Source organism: Epinephelus fuscoguttatus, linkage group LG6 (genome assembly GCF_011397635.1).
Source record: "Epinephelus fuscoguttatus linkage group LG6, E.fuscoguttatus.final_Chr_v1".
NCBI lineage: Eukaryota > Metazoa > Chordata > Actinopteri > Perciformes > Serranidae > Epinephelus > Epinephelus fuscoguttatus.
Genome location: NC_064757.1, coordinates 28,572,111 through 28,592,914, shown reverse-complemented (window position 1 = coordinate 28,592,914; position 20,804 = coordinate 28,572,111). Strand labels below are relative to the sequence as shown.

The window sequence follows — 20,804 nt, the reverse complement described above, 5'->3', positions numbered from 1 at the left end:
GATAATTAGCACTTAACCTCTAAACCTGACTTGTCCTAAACAATATCCATGATGTCAGCGGAAGTAATCAAAGTAATCTCTTGAACTTAAAAGTGAATCCTGACTCTTTCTATGACAAGGCCTTGTCTGAGGGACCCACTAACTGCTAGCCTGCCCGTGAGTGTCCTAACGCATTAAGCTAACCCACCTCCCCTCTATTTCCTCCAATATTGGAAATCAGTCCATCCGTTTAATTTTTTTCTCTCACCCTTTAAGATAATTAGCACTTAACCTCTGGACCTGACTTGTCCGTAGCAATATCCATGATGTCAGTGGAAGTAATCAGAGTTATCTCTTGGACTTGGAAGTGGATCCTGACTAGAACGCTCGTTCTATGACCATAGATAATCAAAATGAGCAACATTTGCATGAAAGTTTTTGGCTCCAAAGTATTTTAATTAAAGAAATTGTATGTCATTTTGGGAAATCTGCTTACTCATAGCACTGGTTTGTCAAATATCTGAGGATTTGTGTGTTAATAGATTTTAACACTGACATACTGGCAGAACAACAGCACTATGTGCTGAAATTCTGTGCTTTTCCTTTAGCGTACGCCTTCAAAAAAAGGTGCACTGCATGAAACCCACATAGGAAACTACGGTGTCATTTGTTGATAAGGAGATTTTATGAGTCACAATCAATTCAGAGGAAAGCATTTCAGTAAGCTCTGGAACATTGGATGAGAAATTATCTGAGCAGGAGTAAGATTACAAGAAGGACAGTAAGAGAAAGAAAGAGATGCTCTGGAAATGTGCAGAGATTAATGTATCCTGATTTACAACATGAAACTTTTCCTTGTTCTTTAAGGTCAAATGTCCACTTCACCTTGCTGCCTTGTGAGAGTCCCATGGGCCCATTACGTTGGTGAATATAATAAGGTACGGTAATAAAAGAACTCAAAAATGACCATGAATGACTCAGTCCCACTGATGTAAATTCTGACTCTATAAAACCACTCATGATGCTAGAGCCAATAAAGATGTCCCATGTAGTTTACTTCCCTGTCAACCTCATTGATGAAATCTGCAGCGACCGTAACGGTCTCTGGCATTTCTCCAATCATCTGTGAACAGCCAGGGTCATAGTTTCCTCTCCCCTCATACACACGTTCATTGTATTAGCAACTACTAATTCAAAATGACATTACATTGATTAAAAAGGTTAAGTGGCTCCAAGATTTGCTTGTCTCGCTTCTTCCAGATTTACGATCAGGATTATGGAAATGAAAACACCATTGCATTTTATCGACTTTGCATCCATGCCATTGTTTCCTTGTTTGCAGGTATACGACAGCCAGCAAATGTAAGCAGATGTTGTGTAAAGTCATCAAAGTCCCTGAGGTCATACATCTGAACCGAAGAAACAGCTAATAAAATCTATAGAAAGAAACAGGAACACTGAATAGCCATTAGTCTCAGTGCTCTCTTTATTTTCTGTCTTCTTTTTCTTTATCTGAAAGATATTTAATGTTGAAAAAAAGTTTTCAACAGTGTGGTGACTGACAGAAATGGATAGGTGACCTCAGTTGGAGGACAAACATCTAACAGGGAGAGCCAGACATCTGAACGGACCACAAAGACTGCCCCAAAAACACCAGTTTATATAGCTGACCTTATCAGTCTGTGCAGAGCTGATATTTCTCCCCGGCCCGGCTGTGAGCTGCCTTGCTGTTTCCCCTATCTGCCAGGCCCAAATACCAACAGGACCCTGACCCTGTCTCCACTGCCATCAGCGGAGTAAATATTAGAAGTGATAGCTATGGCTGATATCTCAAATGATATTTTTGCGAACATCTGCTGCTATGGCAGCTCGTTGAGTTGTGTCTGAGATTTATCTCTCACTTGCTGGGTGTTGTCATGACAAACTTTCATGGAAAAGAAGAAATGGCTGTTGATAGTGAAATTAGGTGGTGGAAGTCAGCTAAATCAGCTAGCTGTCACTGAGCTGGGTAGCTACCACACAAAACATGTCACTCAATGCGTGTTCGCATCCCGTTAAGTTTGCCAAAGGACAAAGAACCTTTATAAGAACTAAAGCATTTTTACTACAGCAGTGGTTCTCAAACTTTTCACACCTGGCAGAGCCTCAGAAAGTATTAGACTCTACAGGCACCACAATTATGGCTGACGCTAAAATACAGCAGCATAGGCCTACCCTTTTCAGCTACAGACAGTTCATACAAAGGGCAGGTTCATAAGAAGGTTATTCATTTAGGTAACTCAAGTCGTTACTCTTTTGCACCATTTGCTGCTAGCAGATGCTGTGAAGACTCCACTGCCGCCTCTCAAGTAGCCATAAACAATTGCGCTCAGTTCACTGTCATCTAGGGCTGCCCCAAATGCTTAGAAGCTTCAATCGTTGCCATGGTTATCAACATCCAATGATGTTCTGTTTCTCTTTTTCAGCAGTAGACTGGTCACGTAAACTTAAAAGAGATGAGAAGTGTCAAACACAGATTAGGCCAGTGTCCTTAGCACAGTCATTGACCCCCGCTTCAAGGAAAAGGAACAGGTGCCAGGAATTGCAGATTGTTATCTGCAGCTGGCAACTGTAGCAAAGCTCTTGCTTTGCATCTTGGGATGCAGCCTGACCTGCAACATTCTAAGTCATTATTATCTTACAGAAACATTGTGTGCAATAGTAACATGCATTTTTATCTCGGATGTCTGAAATTTTCTTCACCCCTTCTTCCTTCTACAAGCTTTCTACTGCGCCACTATAGCGGTTGAGAGGTGTATTGCACATTGATAGTAAGAGGCTTACATCCAAGATAAAAATGCATGTTTATTGAACAATAATGGATATACAAACACATGGCAACCCCCCATACACCTTCCTAACATCTGTGCCTATGAGGTGAGTACATTACATGTTTGATTTGAACGTTTATGGAGACGTGAATCGGTCTAGACCGGGAACCCCCAAACAAAAAACGGGGTTCGTTTTCAAGACGTTTTGGTCCAAGGCTAGGTCCAAACCATTTATAGCGTTCATTTTCTCTATATACTGGTCCCTGGCTTCGTGGTTCAATGTATCCCGGTAAATTCCCTTTCCTTTCTGGCATCTTAACATCTTTTCCCTCGCTTTCTCCACTCGTTGCAACTCAACTACTGCGTTTGTTTACTGCTGCCCGTAGCCGTCAACATGGCGGCGACGTCCAAGGTGACGTCACTGTGCCCATTCCCTATTCTAATGCTTTCACAGTTTAGCTCGTAACTAATCATAGACATATGTGCGCTTTACAAACATGACTATGTAGCAGGCTGATATCGGAACAAAGGTAAAATTTATCTTAATTTGCATTTCAGTGATCTCAAAGTTTAAGTATTTTCATTCTGAATTCTTTTGAGTATTTTGATTGTATTATATGTTTTTTAAAATTAATTTATTTAATTTTTTGATACAGATTTATTTTGGAGATTCCTCTGCATATGCCGAAGAGAGCTTGCGTACCACCAGGGGTACACATACAGTAGTTTGAGAACCAGTGAACTAGGGACAAAATTTTGTTGCCGTTACAGAGTTCCAGATGCCAAAAAAGTCTGTGCTCATGGTGCATTACCTTCTAATGGTTCAGAAACTAAAGGCCTTCACACATCGGGGGCGGTGCTATAGCACAAATAATTCACATATTAATGTGGGTTTTTTTTAACTCTAGTTTTTGTCATGAGTAGTTCCAATTCAGTTCAATTCAATTTTATTAACAAAGTCCAATATCACAAATAACAATTTGCTTCAGAGGGCTTTACAGCATGCAACATCCCTCTGTCCTTGGACCCTCACAGCGGATAAAACTCACACAGGACGTGAATATTATGCAACAAAAAACTTCTTTTTTTTTTCCTGAACAAGGTTGATTTTTCTGTCTTTAGCACTGCAAAGGCATGAATCACTCACCTTGTGCATAACTGACGTTGTGAAATAGAGGTCACAAGGTTTCAATAATGGCAAACCTATTGACTGTGTTTCTCAGCACCCTGTAAATATTCACTTGCAAATATTTATTTTCATGTTGTTGATTTGTCACGGCCCCCAATGTGTCAAGGCCTTAAAGGGGAACTAAGAGTTAATAGCGCTAAACTTCACTAATTGTCCATATACAAACATAGAAGCTACCTAGACTTGTGTAAAGCTTCATTTACGCTTTAAGGAGAACGCCTGGTGACTCAAGTACCAATTTTAGGACAAGGGGAGAACATTTCTTGTGATGTTTACTGACATTGCAAACAAAGTTAAAGAACTAGTTTAAAGAAAGAGTGAGATAACGACAGAGAGAGAGTGTGTGTGCGTGCAAATGAAGAGAGCAGAAGTTAATAAGACAGGAAGTGGCAACCCAGACACCTAGCGTGTGAATGAGTGGGAGCATTGAAGAAAATTCAATTGACTAAACTGATCTCAGTTACGCACTAAAGCAGAAGTAGCTGTAAAAAAAAAAATACAGTTTAGACTAAATATCAGTCCTTCAGGACCAGAGTATAAACTAACAGAAACATTAAAAAAATAACAAAAAAACTCGAGTTCATGCTAATATGGAGCATTTCCTGTTAAAGGACAATGTTGGGTTTTAGCACAACACAGTAAACAATCATTTTCACATGTAAACCAATGGAGCATTAGAGTGATAGACAAACATGTTTCATCTGCTAGGAGGGACAGAGGGGTGAGATTACTAAATCACTTTTGGACAGTTTTATTGCTGAGATTTTATGGTTACATCTACTAGTGCAAAATGAGGTCACGATCAAAGACTTTCCAGGAAGACACATTTCATGGTGTCTTCAACCCGCTCTCTCAAGATTTAACAAAGGTCCTCATTCCTCGAGTCAGACTCACACATTTAAATAATAGTACAGAGGGTATAAGTTGTACTTAGAGATCCCCTGTTTCCTAATGGTTTAGAAGTGAAACTCCTGATTAAAATCTAAGCCCCTTAAGATGACTCGACCTGAACTTTTAATTTGACACCTACATTATAATATGCCATCATGAGACCTAGACTTTTAAATAGGTGCATGCATTAGATCAAGCACCATTAACAGAGTTTGTTTACTGAAGGGAGAAGCCTCGGATCAGAGATTGAGAACAGAGAAAGAGACAAGTACTCACAGCATTCCAAGAACTGTTTTAGCCTCTCAAACACTGCATTCAGGAAACCCTGAAAAGGAAGAGATGAAGAGAGGGTGAGATAAAGTTTAATCTCTTTGACATTTCTGCAGTTGAATCACGAGTGATTGCTTCATCAGTATTACTCAGAAGCAGATACATTAACAAGGGAATAACTTTAGTATGTGTGTATGTGTGCTTGGGCACACTCTGTACTCTGGAGTATAAATAAAAGTGCCAGCTACACTGTATGAAAGAGAATCAATTTTCTGTAGCCTGGTGCAGCTTAGCATGGGAAATCAGATGATAGATGGAGATGCAAACGGTTTAGCTCTGCGTTAATGTTCAGCCATGAGGTCAACAGCAGTGCCATTAATCACACATCCAGCGAGCACAGCCCAGCCTGTAAGTAGAGCTCCGAACAGAGTTTAGCGAAGGAAGAGCGCAAAGGAGCAGGTGGGAGATGATGGGAAACATCGTATACAGCAGGCACTGGTTAAGGTAATAGTGGGAAAAGAGGAAGAGGTGAGGTAAGTAAAATAAAAGGTGGAGAAAAATATATACTGTATCTATACTTACATACAGCATGCAGGAAATTAGAAATGACTGACTCGAAAGGGAGTGAAAAATGGAAGTTTTCAGCTAAATAAGTCATGATGAAAAAGGTTTGACAACTAAACAGGAAGAGATGCGAGGCTCATGGCTCTGCCGGGGATGAGTACACAAGCAAGGTAAATGAATGTCAGCAAAATGGATTGAGATGGTGAGAAAAAGATGGGAAATTGAGACAGACAGAGTGTGGCTGGCATCAAATGGGCATGTCAGCAGTGATGGGACAAGTAGTTTGTAAGGGGAGATGAGAGTATCAACACAACGACCAAGTTCAATCTAAAAAAGGATCTAAAGGAAAAACAGTTGGTAGCAAGTTATGATGAACAATTTGATCAACTTTAAGTGCACGGATAGGCCTGATGACTCATGACTTTTGTTGGACAATGTTTTATCCCAGAAATAGTTGCAGCCAGCAGACAGATGCTGGTAAAACATGCAAGAAAAAATATGCAATCTGCTACATTTGTGTCTCTCACCAGCCCAAAATATTTAGCGGCTGGTAGATTCTGGATTCCACTGACACTTGGACAAAAAAAATTTCATTTCCGACCCTGGGATAAACTATCTGTGTTCTATGTTTTATTGTTTTATGTATGAAACTTATGTGTGTTGTCCTATTGTTTTATGTATGGAACTTATGTGTGCTGTCTTGGCCAGGACTCCCTGGAAGAAGAGATCTTGTATCTCTATGGGACATTTCCTGGATAAATAAAGGCTACATAAATAAATAAAATAAATCTATGTTTTCCATGCAACTGATATAATGACATAAAAGCAAAACAAGTACACCCTTTCAATGAGCAATGAACTTTTATTTCTTAAGAATATTCAGAAATTACTCAGGAGATTTAATACAACAGCTGGCCAACAAAAACAAAACCAACGAAGCTCTGGGAACACCGCAGTCACCTTCATAATCCGGCCAGTGTGCCACAATCTGCTCGCAGGGTTGGACAGCCGAGGAGTGGGGCGGTTAACGGTGGATTTGCGGAGTGTAGGATGAAGTTGTTGGCGTATTTAACTACAAACAACAGACTTCCAGGAGCTGGCAAGTTAACGACAATCAGAGCTGTGCCTGTTTACTCCAAAAGTGCAGCTGTAGGCAACCGGTACGATATGTTTCGTTCTATTTTTCTTTGGGCCTGAGCAAGTAGGTGGGGGTTGGATAAAAGTACGAGTTACTGTCTTGTAATGGTCAGGAAAACCCTGCTGTTTTTTCTGGCATCATGTTGTCTTAAATGACAGTAAGATTCTTATGATAACAAGTACGCGCGTAAACACAACTGGCAAAAAGATCAAGGTCGTGTATTTCGTACGATAGGTCTAATGTAATTATCGTGACAGATCAATGCCCAGACTTACTCTAGGTATAGAATGTTGAGGTGGATTGATTATTACCAAAGCTTAACTGAATGTGCCTCTCTAAATCTGTATTTACTTTGCAAGTGGCACGAAGATGCTTGTTAACTCATCTTACAAACCCACATACTGAGAAGCAAAAGCATACATCTGTTAAAAATGTTTCTGTTTCTGATCAACTGAGCTGTCTCTTCAAGCCTCCTGTAGTGCTTGTTTGACAATGAAGCGAAGGAAATAAACAGTCATTCAGCTGAAAAATATGCTTTAAAATTCCTCACGGTGGCAGCCTGTGTGAAAACTGACAGCGCTCTTCATTCTTAGTGTCAGTTTTTTCCAACTCACTGCTGTTCCTTCAGCGGTGTTGCCACTCTGGTGATTAGAAAATAAACCCAATCTATCCAAAATGCTCAAATCAAGAGTGAAGTGTGGACACTTGTTATGTAAGAGTGTATAACTTGTTAGTAGCCTGTATTTGTGCACTAAAGAACATTATGGAAAGACGAACAAAACAATCTACCCATTCATTTGCATTAGGTCTTTAAGGCCAACTGCAGTGTTTTTCAACCTGGTCCTTTTTTCCCCCCACAGTTTTTGTGTCTAAGTGACTTCTAGGAAGCACAATTTTTAAATTGGCCCGATAATTGAGAAAGTAGGCTGCAGCCAGCAGCGCCAATACAGGCAGCAATGTAACCACTTGCACTGACAGCCCTAAAATTGCCACTGCCGAACCCACTAGAATCCATTTAAATAAACATTATTGTTAGCATGTACAGAGCCAACATGTTCTTACATGTAACTGGGTGAATCAAGGGGTTTATTTCAATCTAATCAGAGCTGATGACTGTTTGGACAGTGGATAGAAAAACCAAGGTGGTCTTTGTGACTTTGTATGTGGACTCTGAATGAAGTCCCTTTTACAATGACAAAATTACGGTTTTAAATTGACGGTGCAAATACGCCACAAGAGGTTCCACTGCAGCCTGTTTTGATGCTACCGGCTGCAGCAGCCTCGCTCAATATTGGACCAATTTCAAAAATCGTTGTTTCCATTAGTCACTCAGGCACAAAAGGATCCTCAGATGCCACTAACCCATCTCGCCCACACTGTTGGTGGGGTGGAGCATGAACCATAGGACCCAAAAGATTGTGAACTATGCCTGGGCAGGGCGAAGCCAGAGGAAACTCTGGTGGAGGCCAGTTAGCGGTCCTGACGTGCAAATCTGTTGTCCAACCTGGGTATAGGGGCGACAGACAGACAGACTGAACCATCTAGTGGCTAGGTCCCTCCGAAGTTTCCCTCAGGATAGCTGGCGCTCAGAGTCTCGCAGTTTTATCTGGTAAAGCGAATGATTAGAGGTCTCTGAACCGAACCGAAACAATCTCAACCTATTCTCAAACTTTGGAGCTAGGCGTGGACTGTGGGCCGCCTAGTGGGCAAGTTTTGGTCCAGGTTGAAAAATACCAACGTAACCCCTTAACACAAGTTGCATTCTAAGTATGCTTCTATCAAACAACTGGCACCAACATAGGTAAATTACAGCTTTAGTTATAACTTTAATAACTCAAAAATGAAACTATTTTATTTTGCATTTCATGATTTTAGTTTACATAAAAGTTTTTTCTCCACAGATGGTAAAAGCTTATGAAATTATACTGTTTGTCATTTCACCCTAGAATACATATTCAATGGAAAATATATGTGCTTCATTAAATAACCATTTTTCAGCATGGTTCCCACAATGCATCAGTGCTCAGGAGCCATAAATTGAGTTGAGCATGGTTAACAAAAGCACATGCCTATTCACAGCAAGATTGCTATTGCACATTATGCATAATTAGCAGATATGGCACTGGCTTATTATCAAGATTCACTGTTACATTTCAGGCCTGCTGTGCTGCAGGCGTCTGAGCTACACATCATGACTTAGTTAAACATAGTTACTCTTTCAGATGGGTTTAATCAGTTCTCTGCAGGTTGCTTAATTACTTCTTCGGTAGGAAACCTGCAGACTCTTTTCCCTTAAGTGAACTCCCTTTCAGATGTATAACCTTGAAACAGATTTTAAAATTAAATAATGTAATACGATTTAATAGTTTCCCCAGCATCACACACATCATGAAAGGAAGAGAAAAATGAGAGCTGATTGGCCATCAACACCTTGATGACCAAATCAATAAGTCAGGCACATCTTTTAAACATCACAGGAAATATTTGAAAAGCGGCTGAAGGAAAGCATCTGTCCAAAACCATGTAAACTGAAAAGAAATCTCAGGATGTAGTTAATAACAGTCAAAAGGATCTGGATGAGGAGTCCCATTATCGGATTGAAAAAGCTCACCCTCTGACAGTGTAGTGAAATAACTGAATTAATCAATGAATCCTATTCAGGAAAAGGGTTCATTTGAGCGAAACCCGTAATTGCATCCAATTAATCTAAATTACATTATCCCTTTCTGACTCACCTCACCTGTTCCTATTAACAACAATTAACTTTCTTTCAGTTTAATTTGTTCCAGATCACGGAGGCTGATGCCAAACACATCCATGTTGAAGTCTGAACACTGTTTATGATTACATACCAATAAAATGTGTGATTATTCAATGGGAGGAGGCAAATGGATTCACTCCAAGCGTTGCCAATGGAGTGAAAAACACCTCTTGTTATAAACATCTTTCCCCCACAGCAAAAACCATGCTTATCCTGAGGCTATAGGACTTCACTTTGTGCAGAGATGTACTCAGGCAACAGCAGCAACAATGAGTGTCAGGAGGAAAATAAGAAAAACAACTGAAGTTCAGTAAACTGTGACATCAGTCTGAGATAGGCGAGCAACTGGACCCGTGGTGTTGCTTATTTGTTTCCATACAGCAGCCAAAGAGACGAGAGACAGCCACAAGATTACACCACCTGCTGATATAAGCAGTGAAATAAGTCTTTAAGATGCCTCGCAGGCATCTTTCAAGGGGACCTATTATGCTTTTCCTTAATTTTCTGTCCTATATATAATATTACACTGTCAGATGTTCATATTAAATGTGGCCACAGTTTCAAATAGTGAGGTCAGCATATGCAAAAGTAATCCCTGTGAGCAAAAACCTCAGGCGTCAGACCGTTGTGAATACTCAGTTTCCAACATTTTTTTACTACTTTTAAGACCAACTGATGTCAGCTTGTGATGGATTTCTTTATGTGGTCATCTGCTTGCAAACTTATTAAAATTACATTCAAGTGTGAGTTGCATAGTGACCATAACTGGCTTATATACTAGCTGTGATGTCACAAAATCCTAAGCAAACACACAAGTTAAATTCAGAGTTAAGGTGAGCACGGCTTACTTCTGCAGAGGAATTATAAAACAGCCTTCAAGTGTCGAACGATGCACGGTGAAGGTCAAACAACCAAGTGAAGCATCAATAAGCCATGTACAATTTTGAGTGTATGGGAGCATCATTTGATTTTAAAACAGTGCGATGCGTGACCATGACCTGAATGTTGTTAAGGGATCTTGGTTCACAGTGATCATACTTCTGTTGACACACCATCAGCTAAATAAATGAAATAAATGAAAATTGGTATCGACAAGCCAAAGTAGGAAGTAGTGAGTCTGAGATAATAACGGCATAAACATCTACACATGAAATATTAAATCCAAACCATTTCTTCTGCTCACTGAGCTGGAATAACCAGGGACAGCTCAGGGCAAATGACATTTTAATGTGACTATTTCCACCATTATACAACCTTCAGCCTGCAAGCTAAAAGTTGTCTCATTAGTCGAATAATGGAGCACAGTAAACAAAATTGCTTCTGTCATGAAATGTCCCTTCCATCTCCCAGATGACAACAAAGACACAAACAAATAAACCAATCAAAGAAAAAAATATTGAAACATTACAATGGAGAGACAAGGACAGAGAGACAGAGGGTGCAACACAGCAGCAACTCACTGAGCAGGCTCCTAATATTAATGACATGCTGACCTTCGATGTCCGCATATATAGTGAATATCAAGGTTGCTTGAGCCCAAAAAAATACATATTTTGATGTCTCTTTGGAATTAACACTTCTTTTCATTTATCAATTATTATCTCAGAGAGGCGTAAGCCTGAGGAGGATCATACGTTTGGTCTTTTGTGCGTCTTCCTGTCTGTCCTCGGCTAATCTCGCAATCTACTGGACCAATCAGCCTAATATTTTGTGAGCATTTTTATGACTGCATGCTTCAGGACCTCTTGTGGTTGTGATGGTTCACAAATCATTAAAAAAAAGTTTTATGACAGTTTTGTGCAGTCATCAAGTGCTGACTCCTCACTTCTTTAAACCAGCTGGTAGGGGCTGAGAGTCAGAATCCTGTCCAGGCGTGAAGGACCCAGAAATGCAGACCCAACCTGTTACCTGCAAAAAGCTGTGTGTATGTATATATATAAATTCATGGGCACGTGGCAGCGGGTGAGAACAAAAATATTTTATTTTCAGAATAAAACAAATGAAAAAGACATGCAGGATATGTGAAATATTTTGACATGCCAATCACTATCATCAAGCCGCAATTCTTTTCATTTTGAAAGTCAGTGACACAAGTTGAACCTTTGACCCCGTTGTCACATTCGTCACCGACGTGGAGGACTCCAGGGATGAAACTTTAAAGCTTAGGGATGAGGTGGCAGCTTACATCGAGTTCAAGACCCCCATGGAGGATCCTTTTGAGTTTTTATGGTGGTGGAAGGAGCATGCTAAATGTTTCCTAACCTGGCAGCGACTGCACAAAATGTTTTCACTATCCTGGCATCGAGCGCAGCCAGCGAAAGAGACTTTTCCTCCGCTGTATTTTTAACTCAAAAATGGAGGGCCCAGCTTCATGTGAGAGACTGTAGCCCGTGTGTGTTTAATCACAGGACATTGATGTTGCAGGACATTAAATAACAGGTGTGAGCAGGTGAAGCTTTGACTTGGACATAATGACTGGTAACGGGTCGGTTCTGGTACTGAGCTTTACGGGAATGGGTGGGTATGGGTTTTCATAAAGGGACCCGTGCCGGTCTCTGCCACAAGTTTTCCAGAAATTGGCTTGACTGAAAGCAACAAGCCTTACTAAGTCTGTTGCAGGTCACATTTTTGCCTTCATCATGGCTCAAAAACTGGCATTCACAAGAAAGTTTGGTCTCATTTTGAACCGGAGCATCTGCTGATTAATTGCATACCCCAATATGTTATAATCCACAAAAGTTAGGTATTATACAAAATGAATAAATCAAGTGCAATCCATTGGTTTATTTCTTTTAATTTGATTAAATAAGTAATAAAGAGTACTTTTTATAAAGTCCTTGAAACTTTCAGTATAATAATTTTTAGGGTATTGTTCTCTATAACTGCTATTCTTTCACCAAACCTCGACTGACAACAAAGGAAGTAGCCAGAATCCGCAGCTGGAGTTCATAGGGCTGGGACATTTTGTGCAAATGATTCCATTAACTCTAAGCCATGGGGGAACCAAAACTCTATTCAGATACACGCTGAAGAATTTTTTTAAACAACCAGAGAGATTTGGGCTAAATTGAATTAACAGTTTCATGGAGTTGGACTTTTTTTCCCCACCGAGAGTGGGAGAAGAGCTCATACAGAAGTCTCGACTCTTTGAACTGAGACCAGGCTCAAGGCACTTTCAATCTTCACGGCCATCCACATCCTGCACATGGTGATTGGAGTCATTTCCAACTCAAAACACCAACAGCGAAGATATCAGCTTTTCAAAAACATGAGAGGTTCTTAGCAGCCACAGCTGAAATAACTTTAGACTCACCATCACTTCCATATTCTGTTGTGGCTCTTGAAATCCGAAGACTGTCAACTTGCGAAGCACTGAGAGGGGCAGAGAGAAAAAAAAAGATCAGCATGCAGGAGTGCTGCAAGTTGAAAATCAACCTCCAGTGAATTGATGTTTCACAATGAATGTTGCCAGAGCTTCACAACTTGTCTGCTTTATCAAGTGTTTGTCAACAGCTGGAATCACTTGAAGAATGTAATATTATTTGCAGCCAGTAACTCAATGAGACAAAATCAAAAATACATTGGAGGAGAACTGTTCCTTTAAGGCCTTGATTTACTATTTTGTATCACTGCACCTCGTTGCATGAGAATGCAATTGTGTCACGTGTGTAACGAGCATGAGTGAGTTTGCATGTGTGCAAATGTTGCTACCTTTAAGAGAGAGCAGCGTCCTCTCCAGTGAGCTGAGCGCTGCAGCCTCATCTCTGGCATAGATCTGCTGGAGGAAGCAGTCGGTGTGGTGGCTCCACAGGGAGCACGCGAAGCTGTAGATGCCCGACGCCAGCTGCCAACAAACACATAAACAGCACAGTCAATCACACATTAAATTAGTCTGGATCAGTGATGACATTCAACAACAGGCATTTGAGGTCATTCTGGTGAACACGTGAAATAAACCAAAAATGTATCTGCACCCCAGAGTTACATGCTTGAAACTGTACCTCAACGTCACAGACCTACTAAAGCACTTCCACATCATACGCTCACACAGAACAAACAAAGAGGGACATCTGAGTCACAGGTCTAATTTAGCTCTAAATGAACTTCCTATTACAGTCACTGCCATAACATTATTTGGGCCCAAACCAATTACATTTTCGTCCATGAAGGCATTCTCCTGTTAGAGGCAAAACAAGATCATCAAAAGGTAGACAAAAGTACTCTTAGTCTCATCAGCTGTGTAGTGTATAGTCTAGCCCTGCAGCTCAGTCAATATAATAAATCTGCCATGGCACAGTAATGAGCTTTGGATTATGCTTTGGTCGGTGTTTTCATAAAAAGAACAAACAGAACAGAGAAAAGGTAAACAGTACATCTCAGGAACTACTCAAACATACAGTCTCAATATTCAAGCATTTCACAGGAAGGAAAACTACACTCTCAGATATTCTTACAATGTCAGATGTGATGTTTAGGGACCTTTCTGCTGCTTGATTAGAGCATCCACCCGCATGGAAATTAGTCTGTGAATAACACTACATCTCAAAGAAAGGAGGTGTACAACTTATTGGCAGTAAAACTGTGTGTTGTGGGTAATGCTGAAGAGTCCGGGGGAAACTCTGAGAGCCAGTGGTGATGTTGGTGACGTATGCCTACTGAAAGAGAAATCCCTACTTTGACAGCACAGCATCGGCTTTGATAGATTCTTTACAGGAAACTGCAAGGCTGGCAAGTTTCTTCTTTGGAGAGATTTCTCAAGAGCTTGGCACTTTCCCTTCCTCAGATACCAGACTAATCCAATGCATGGACCATAAAAGTGATGAATCAAGTTTAGAAGGCAATCTCGAATTCGGCTCATGACTTCCTCATACTGAGTGTTCTGTTTTCTATGGGATGGAAGATAGTTTCACCTATATTTTACATGGCCAAAGGTGGGTCTGACTGCTCAACTAAACATACATACAAATTATGCATGGATTTTTCAACTGCTTTGGGAATTCCTCGGGCAGGTATGTCCGGCTCAGGGCCAAATGTGGCTTGCAGACTTATTTAAATGGCCCTCTGTGTGACTTTTTGAAATGTGTATATATAGTATAGTATGTGTAGTATAGTAGTATAGTTTGTAGACATGCATCAAGTAGGAACTACACAGCTGGAACTAATGTGTTTTCATAAACAGACAGTAAACAAGTAAATTAATGGTTATCCAACAGCAGACATTTGCTGCTTCGAAGAGTCCCCACGTATTTTCACATCATATAATCTAGTTCCTATACAAAAAAGCCTATTCCAGCTGCCACTAGGCGAGAGGCGGGGTACACCCTGGACAGGTCACCAGACTACTACAGGACTAACTCAGACTGACGGACAACCATTCATGCTCAACCATCCCCACATGGACATAAATCAAATTTCTGCATTAGCTGTCACCTTTCTAATCCTTCATGTCAAATAGAAACTGCCAGTCTATCACCCTCATAGACTTTACACTAGAGCTGCAACAATGAGTCAATTAATCAATAAGTTGATCACAGAAGATTAAACTGTAACTATTTTGATCATCAGATTATTGTTTCGGTAATTTTTTTGAGCCAAAAAGCCAAATAATTCATGCAACTTTGATGCTTTTCTTTGTCATACATGATTATAAACTGAATAGCTTTGGATTTTTGGACTGTTGATCAGATAATCTACATCTGAAGACGTCACCTTGGACTCATACACAGGGTATGCCTCAATATTGTCTGACATTCTACTGACAAAATGATTAATCAAGAAACCAATGGGCAGATTTATAAAGGTAACTGGTAAATGGACTGCATTATACAGCACTTTCCACTCAAAGTGCTTTACAACAAGCACCATTCAACCATATCCATCACACACACATTTATGCACTGGTGGCCAAGCCTAGCATACAAGGTGCCACCTGCACATCAGGTAAACAGTCACGCACCCTCACAGAGGGATCAGACCACTGGCCTTCCAATTGGTAGACCACCGTTATGCCTCCTGAGCCACAGCATTTGTATGGTATGTAGCCCAAAGAAATAAACATGTGATGCAACTGTCAAGTGCTACAGTCAGTCAATGGCGAAATGAAAGTGATGTGACAAATTACAATCATCATTCAACAAGTTTCTTAAAACAGAATTTTGTCTTTGTACTCAGAAACATGTTTGTACCAAAAATAGAATATCTGGGCATCGTGCAAGTAAATTTGTCTGATGTAACACGTAATCCTTTCTCCTCCACCAAATGAATCAAACAATTTTAGACAGACTGAGTTAAACACTGCTAACATTTAAAAGACGAACTAACAACAGTGCTACTTGCCTCAGACTTTTGGAAATTCTAGCTTAAAACATGACATGGCACTGAGCAGATATCCCATGCAGTGTACCACTGAACCCAACAACAAGCCCTATGATATACTTCCATATGTGCAACAAGCAGCCAAGTATTTATTATAAGTTTTAAGTTAGCAGCTGTTTCCAATGGCACCTTCTGTTTGCTAGTGAGCATAAAACAATCACACAACAGCTGTTTTTTTTTTTTTTTGGGGTTCTGAGCCAGACTACGATTCCCATCAAGGCCCCAGGTGGCCACACTGCACTGAAAAGTATTATGACACAGCACAACAAGAACTGCAGGCACAGCTTGCCACACCTTTGCCACAATCTGCTGGAGTGTGCTGACATCAGATTATGTCTCCATAACATTACACCTAGTAAAGTGGATTGACAGCCTCAGTCCACTCTTCTGATAACCAGCCGTGTCAATTAAGGCTCCAGTGTTGTGTCATTAAAGAAGTCGGCCACACAGAGAAAAGCAGTTGGTTATTTAGCTGTCTGCTAGTGAGTGGGGAACCATCTGAAGTCCAATTAATGAGATTTGTGAATTGTTGCTGAATCATTCAAGAGAGAATTCCGATGCATCTAAGAATCAATTATTTTTCCTACCCATGTGGTGCATGCGTGTGTGTGTCTCTCTCTCTGTCTCTCTGGAAATCTCTACAGTTTCAAGATGTGTGTGTATCTGTGTCTGCTCCTTTCTACCACTACAGACAGAGACAACGGGGAGGAAAATTTCTCTAAAAGCAAACAATTTCCTCCATCTGCAAGCTGATCCTTGATTCCAGGAGGAAGAACTCGTAAACCAAAGCCATCCAAGAAAAGCGCAGCTCATTTCATTTGACTTGATCTGTTTATGAAAACCCATCCAGTGGAATATTGCCCCTCTATTACTACTAAAAAGAACAAAGCCAGATGCTGGTTATCACCTTCCCCATTCCTCTTTTAGCTTAACTGCTTGTTTCAGAGTCACAAAAAGCAAACAGCTGCAACACAGTGTCAGTGTCTTTTCAACAGTGCAGTGTCTTTCGGCTACCCGACAAGGTTTTAAAGGCATGCTATGAAGAATTTTCCTAAAAAATGATGTATGTGGGCTCAAACAGAAGTAGTCCCTCTTAGTCATCACTTATAGCCCACTAGAAGTGTGTGGCAGTGTATTTATTTGCAGACACTCTGCCTTCTGCCTGGATTTCCTTTTTTTCTCTTACTCTGCCATCTTCAGGACGTCTCTGGGCTGCAACTGTAGGGCAGTGGGTGTTGCTCCCAGCCCAAAAGAGCACACAGGTGAGATCGGGACTTTAAAAAAAAGGTAGCAACCAGGTCCAAGACTGTAAGCTACGAAAATGGTGGAAACAGCACTAAAAATGCAAATCCAGCTAGGCAAAAACACCAACGGGAAAAAACTTGTTCCAAAATCAGCGTGAATGTGAGCTTGGCTTTTACCTGCTGGCAAGCACTGAAGAAGAGGATGAAGAGCTTCTCTGTCAGACAGGTAGGTGCTGGCAGTTAGCTTAGTTAGCTTGCGAAAGTATCGGCTTTTCTATCACAACAAATGTAACAATCCTACAATAGTAGCCTGCAGTGTACGTGCGCTTCTTGTGGCGTTGACTGACAGGCCAAGTTTGAATATTGTGTTTACTGTTTGCAGACAATAACCAACAATTTCTGTTAAGTATACCATTAACAGTGCAGTGGTTAGCAGTGTCACCTCACAGCGAGAGGGTTCCCGAATCGAACCAAGGGTGGGGGATCCCTTCTGTGTGGAGTTTGCTTTCTTCCCGTGACAGCGTGGGTTTTCTCCAGGTACTCTGGCTTCCTCCCACAGTCCAAAGACATGCAGGTTAATTGGTGACTCTTATTGCCCGTAGGTGTGAATGTGAGTGTTAATGGTTGTCTGTCTCTATGTGTCAGCCCTGTGATAGTCTGGCAACCTCTCTCTCCCAGTGTCAGCTGGGATGGGCTCCAGCCCCCCTGCAATCCCCCACAGGATAAGCGGTTATGGAAAATGAATTGAGGATCCCATTAATGTGAGCTAAAATGTTCCCGTGAAACTTTTTTTTTAATTACTCTTAATTCTTTTTCATAATAAAGGCTATTTGCATTTAATTAAGTATCGCCTTTTTTTTTTTTTTTAGAGAAAACATTCGGCAAAAACTTTGTTGAAAGAATGCCGTCTCATGTACGCCACGTATTTTATATGGGAGTAAGGAGAACAGAAAAAAAACTTGGAGGTCTGGGTTGATGATTCATAAATACAACATGCTGCGCCAAGAGACAAATATAACATTCTGAGGGCAAAAATAAAATCAAGTCAAAGGCACAAACATTTTTGAAGACTGAGAGTGTTTGTGAAAGTATTGATATTATTCTGGTTTCAGAAAAATACATATTCTATTGCTGGATCTCTCTCAATGTGGTTTAAAGTGTGTTTCTGTGTTGGTAAAGTTAGTAAAGTGATTGTTTGCATATTGCCATGCACCTGGCTGCCAAAGGCCTCTGGGAAAGACCAGACATACCATATATGCACTGGATGAATGACAGCATCTCATATCAACCAGCCTGCTGGGATGAGGTTTGACTCACCCTGTGCTGAGATCCACTTTGATATGCATGTCCCTGACTTTCAAATTCATTCTGATATGTCGTCTTGTCTTCCATGCTAATGCTCGAGGCAATATCATCCACAGTTAAACTGTACAATTGAGACTCTACTATCATCCTGTTTGGTGGCAACAAGAGTCTATTACTCAATAATACAATTTTCAATTGTACAACAACTGCATTATGCAACACTGCCGTTCACGCATGGCCTCTTTGGTAATGTGAAGCTTTTCTCAAGTACTAAGTATTTCTGGTGCCTGGTTATGGATCAATTTTCAAGATTAATGTTTGTTAAATGTTGTTCGTTAAATCCCTTGCTTTCTCCTCATGTTTTCATCATATTATCAAAGTAAAAGAAAACTGTTGTGACTCTTTTTCAATTTGACTTTTCTGTCCAATATTTTAATTTTTTACAGATAAAGGCAGCAGGCACTGAGCATTTCTTCTTTACCCAGTTCCCTCCAAACTTTCTCCTATTCTTTCTAAACATCCATACTTTTACTAATGCACACTTCTAAAAGTTGGGAGGCAGAAATCACTTCTTGAAGTGTCCCAATTCCATCTTCCTTCTCCTTGAAACAGCCTCAACTTTATCTTTACACCATTTCCTTCATTACCCCATAACTACTTCTTATGTGATCCCTCCTCCTGTCACCAGGCAGCCCTTGGTTACTTCAATCACTTCCTCTCCCACACACCCACACCCTTGCTTCTTTATCATCCCCTCTTTCCCTCTTTCTCCCACTATCTGTTTAGCTCTGCGTCTGGTGCACGCTTTGAGTTCACAGCCTAAGCCTCGGCAAGTGGGCCAGAGAAACAAAGAGCTAGTTGATGTGCTGCCGTCAGTGCCTCATCTCCCATGATGCAGTCAATATGGTCGACCAACTGTTTTAGCTGGGGCGAAGGACTAGAGAGAAGTGCACACACTCATCGAGCACAAGAAGACACGCTTGAACACCCACGGACACGTAACAGTACTTATGTACACATAACGTCCGTGCTAAATAGGGTGACACAAAAAACAGTGCAAACACAGAGAGTAACAGCGAGCTTAGAGATGAAGAGATACTTGCTGTCTGATGTAAATGGTACATTGCTGTGAATAAATGGCAAAGGTAATGATCAGGTAACCAGTGACTAATCACTTTATTCTTCCAAAAGCTCAAAGAAGTACGACCCACTGAAAAACAAAGCTCTCCTTGTTTCAAAGTCTTCTGTTCAGCACAAGATTGAAAAATTAGGTGCAGTATTTGGGATGGTCAACAGCAGGGCTGAGTGTCGGTACTTGACATCTTTAAGGTGACTGATCGACTACCAAGTAGTATAAAAACTTCTACAGTCAAATGATACCTGCATTTGATCCTTTCTGTACCCAGATCTAGAGAAAATAGGTTCTTTGTATGGTTTTTCTTGCAAGCAATCACCACAAGCACCTATAAAGGCATACAGTCTGCGGTGTGGTGAAATCAAGCGCTGTGTATTTGACGGAGTTGGCAGTTTAGTGTGCTGAGACGCCAACAAAACCTTCGAAACAATGGCTATACTACTCACCTGTGGCATCAGATATGAATAAATGCATACAATGCAGAAGGATTATTCGAGGAAAAACTGTGAATGACCTCATCAACCAAGGATAAAACCTCAGGCTAGACAGCTGCACCGTGTTTGTGGGGCCAAAAAAAAAAGGTATCAGATGAAGTACTCTAATGATATCGGTATCACTGTAAGGGTACTGGTATTGGTACAGGTATGAAGGGTGGCACCCAACTAAGAATTATGGCAGTCACATTGGATTAGGCTGTTCAATACGAGTATTCGACTATCTATTCCTTTTTTTCCTTACAGAGTTTCAGAGTTTGAACAGGGTTCAGCGGAACATCAGGTTGACAGTGACAGTCTCGTAATATAACAATCAAGCCAGCATGCTAAGTACGCTGACGACGGATCGAAATTATGTGACATTTTGCCCACACTAGGTATCAAACAAAAGCCAAACTGTGTCGTATTAAGCTGTAGTGAGCAGTAAATTCAGCGTTTCTGAGCAGAAAGCAGAAGATATCATCATCTCAGAGCCTGACCAGACAAAGCTTCTCTTCCTCCCGATAGCTGCCTCCGTCTCACTCAGAGTCTCCCTGGGTCTGGGTCCACAGCTGCCTGCACCTGATAGCAGCACGTCACTTTACAACTAAATCTGGGGGCTGACACATCCCCAGAAAAAAAAACAGCTCGATTTGTAGAGTCAGTCGAC

General features: G+C 40.8%; 1 protein-coding gene across 1 annotated transcript in view; it reads right to left on the bottom strand.

Annotated features, from left to right (window-relative positions):
- The window catches only part of ipo11 (importin 11), a 187,434-nt gene that overhangs the window by 142,207 nt on the left and 24,423 nt on the right, over positions 1-20,804 (bottom strand). Inside the window, exons 6-8 of the mRNA XM_049578323.1 lie at positions 13,314-13,446; positions 12,916-12,974; positions 5,146-5,194 (exon numbers count right to left, since the gene is read on the bottom strand). Of these exons, the coding sequence (XP_049434280.1) occupies positions 5,146-5,194; positions 12,916-12,974; positions 13,314-13,446 (241 nt within the window). The remainder of the gene's footprint in view (positions 1-5,145; positions 5,195-12,915; positions 12,975-13,313; positions 13,447-20,804) is intronic.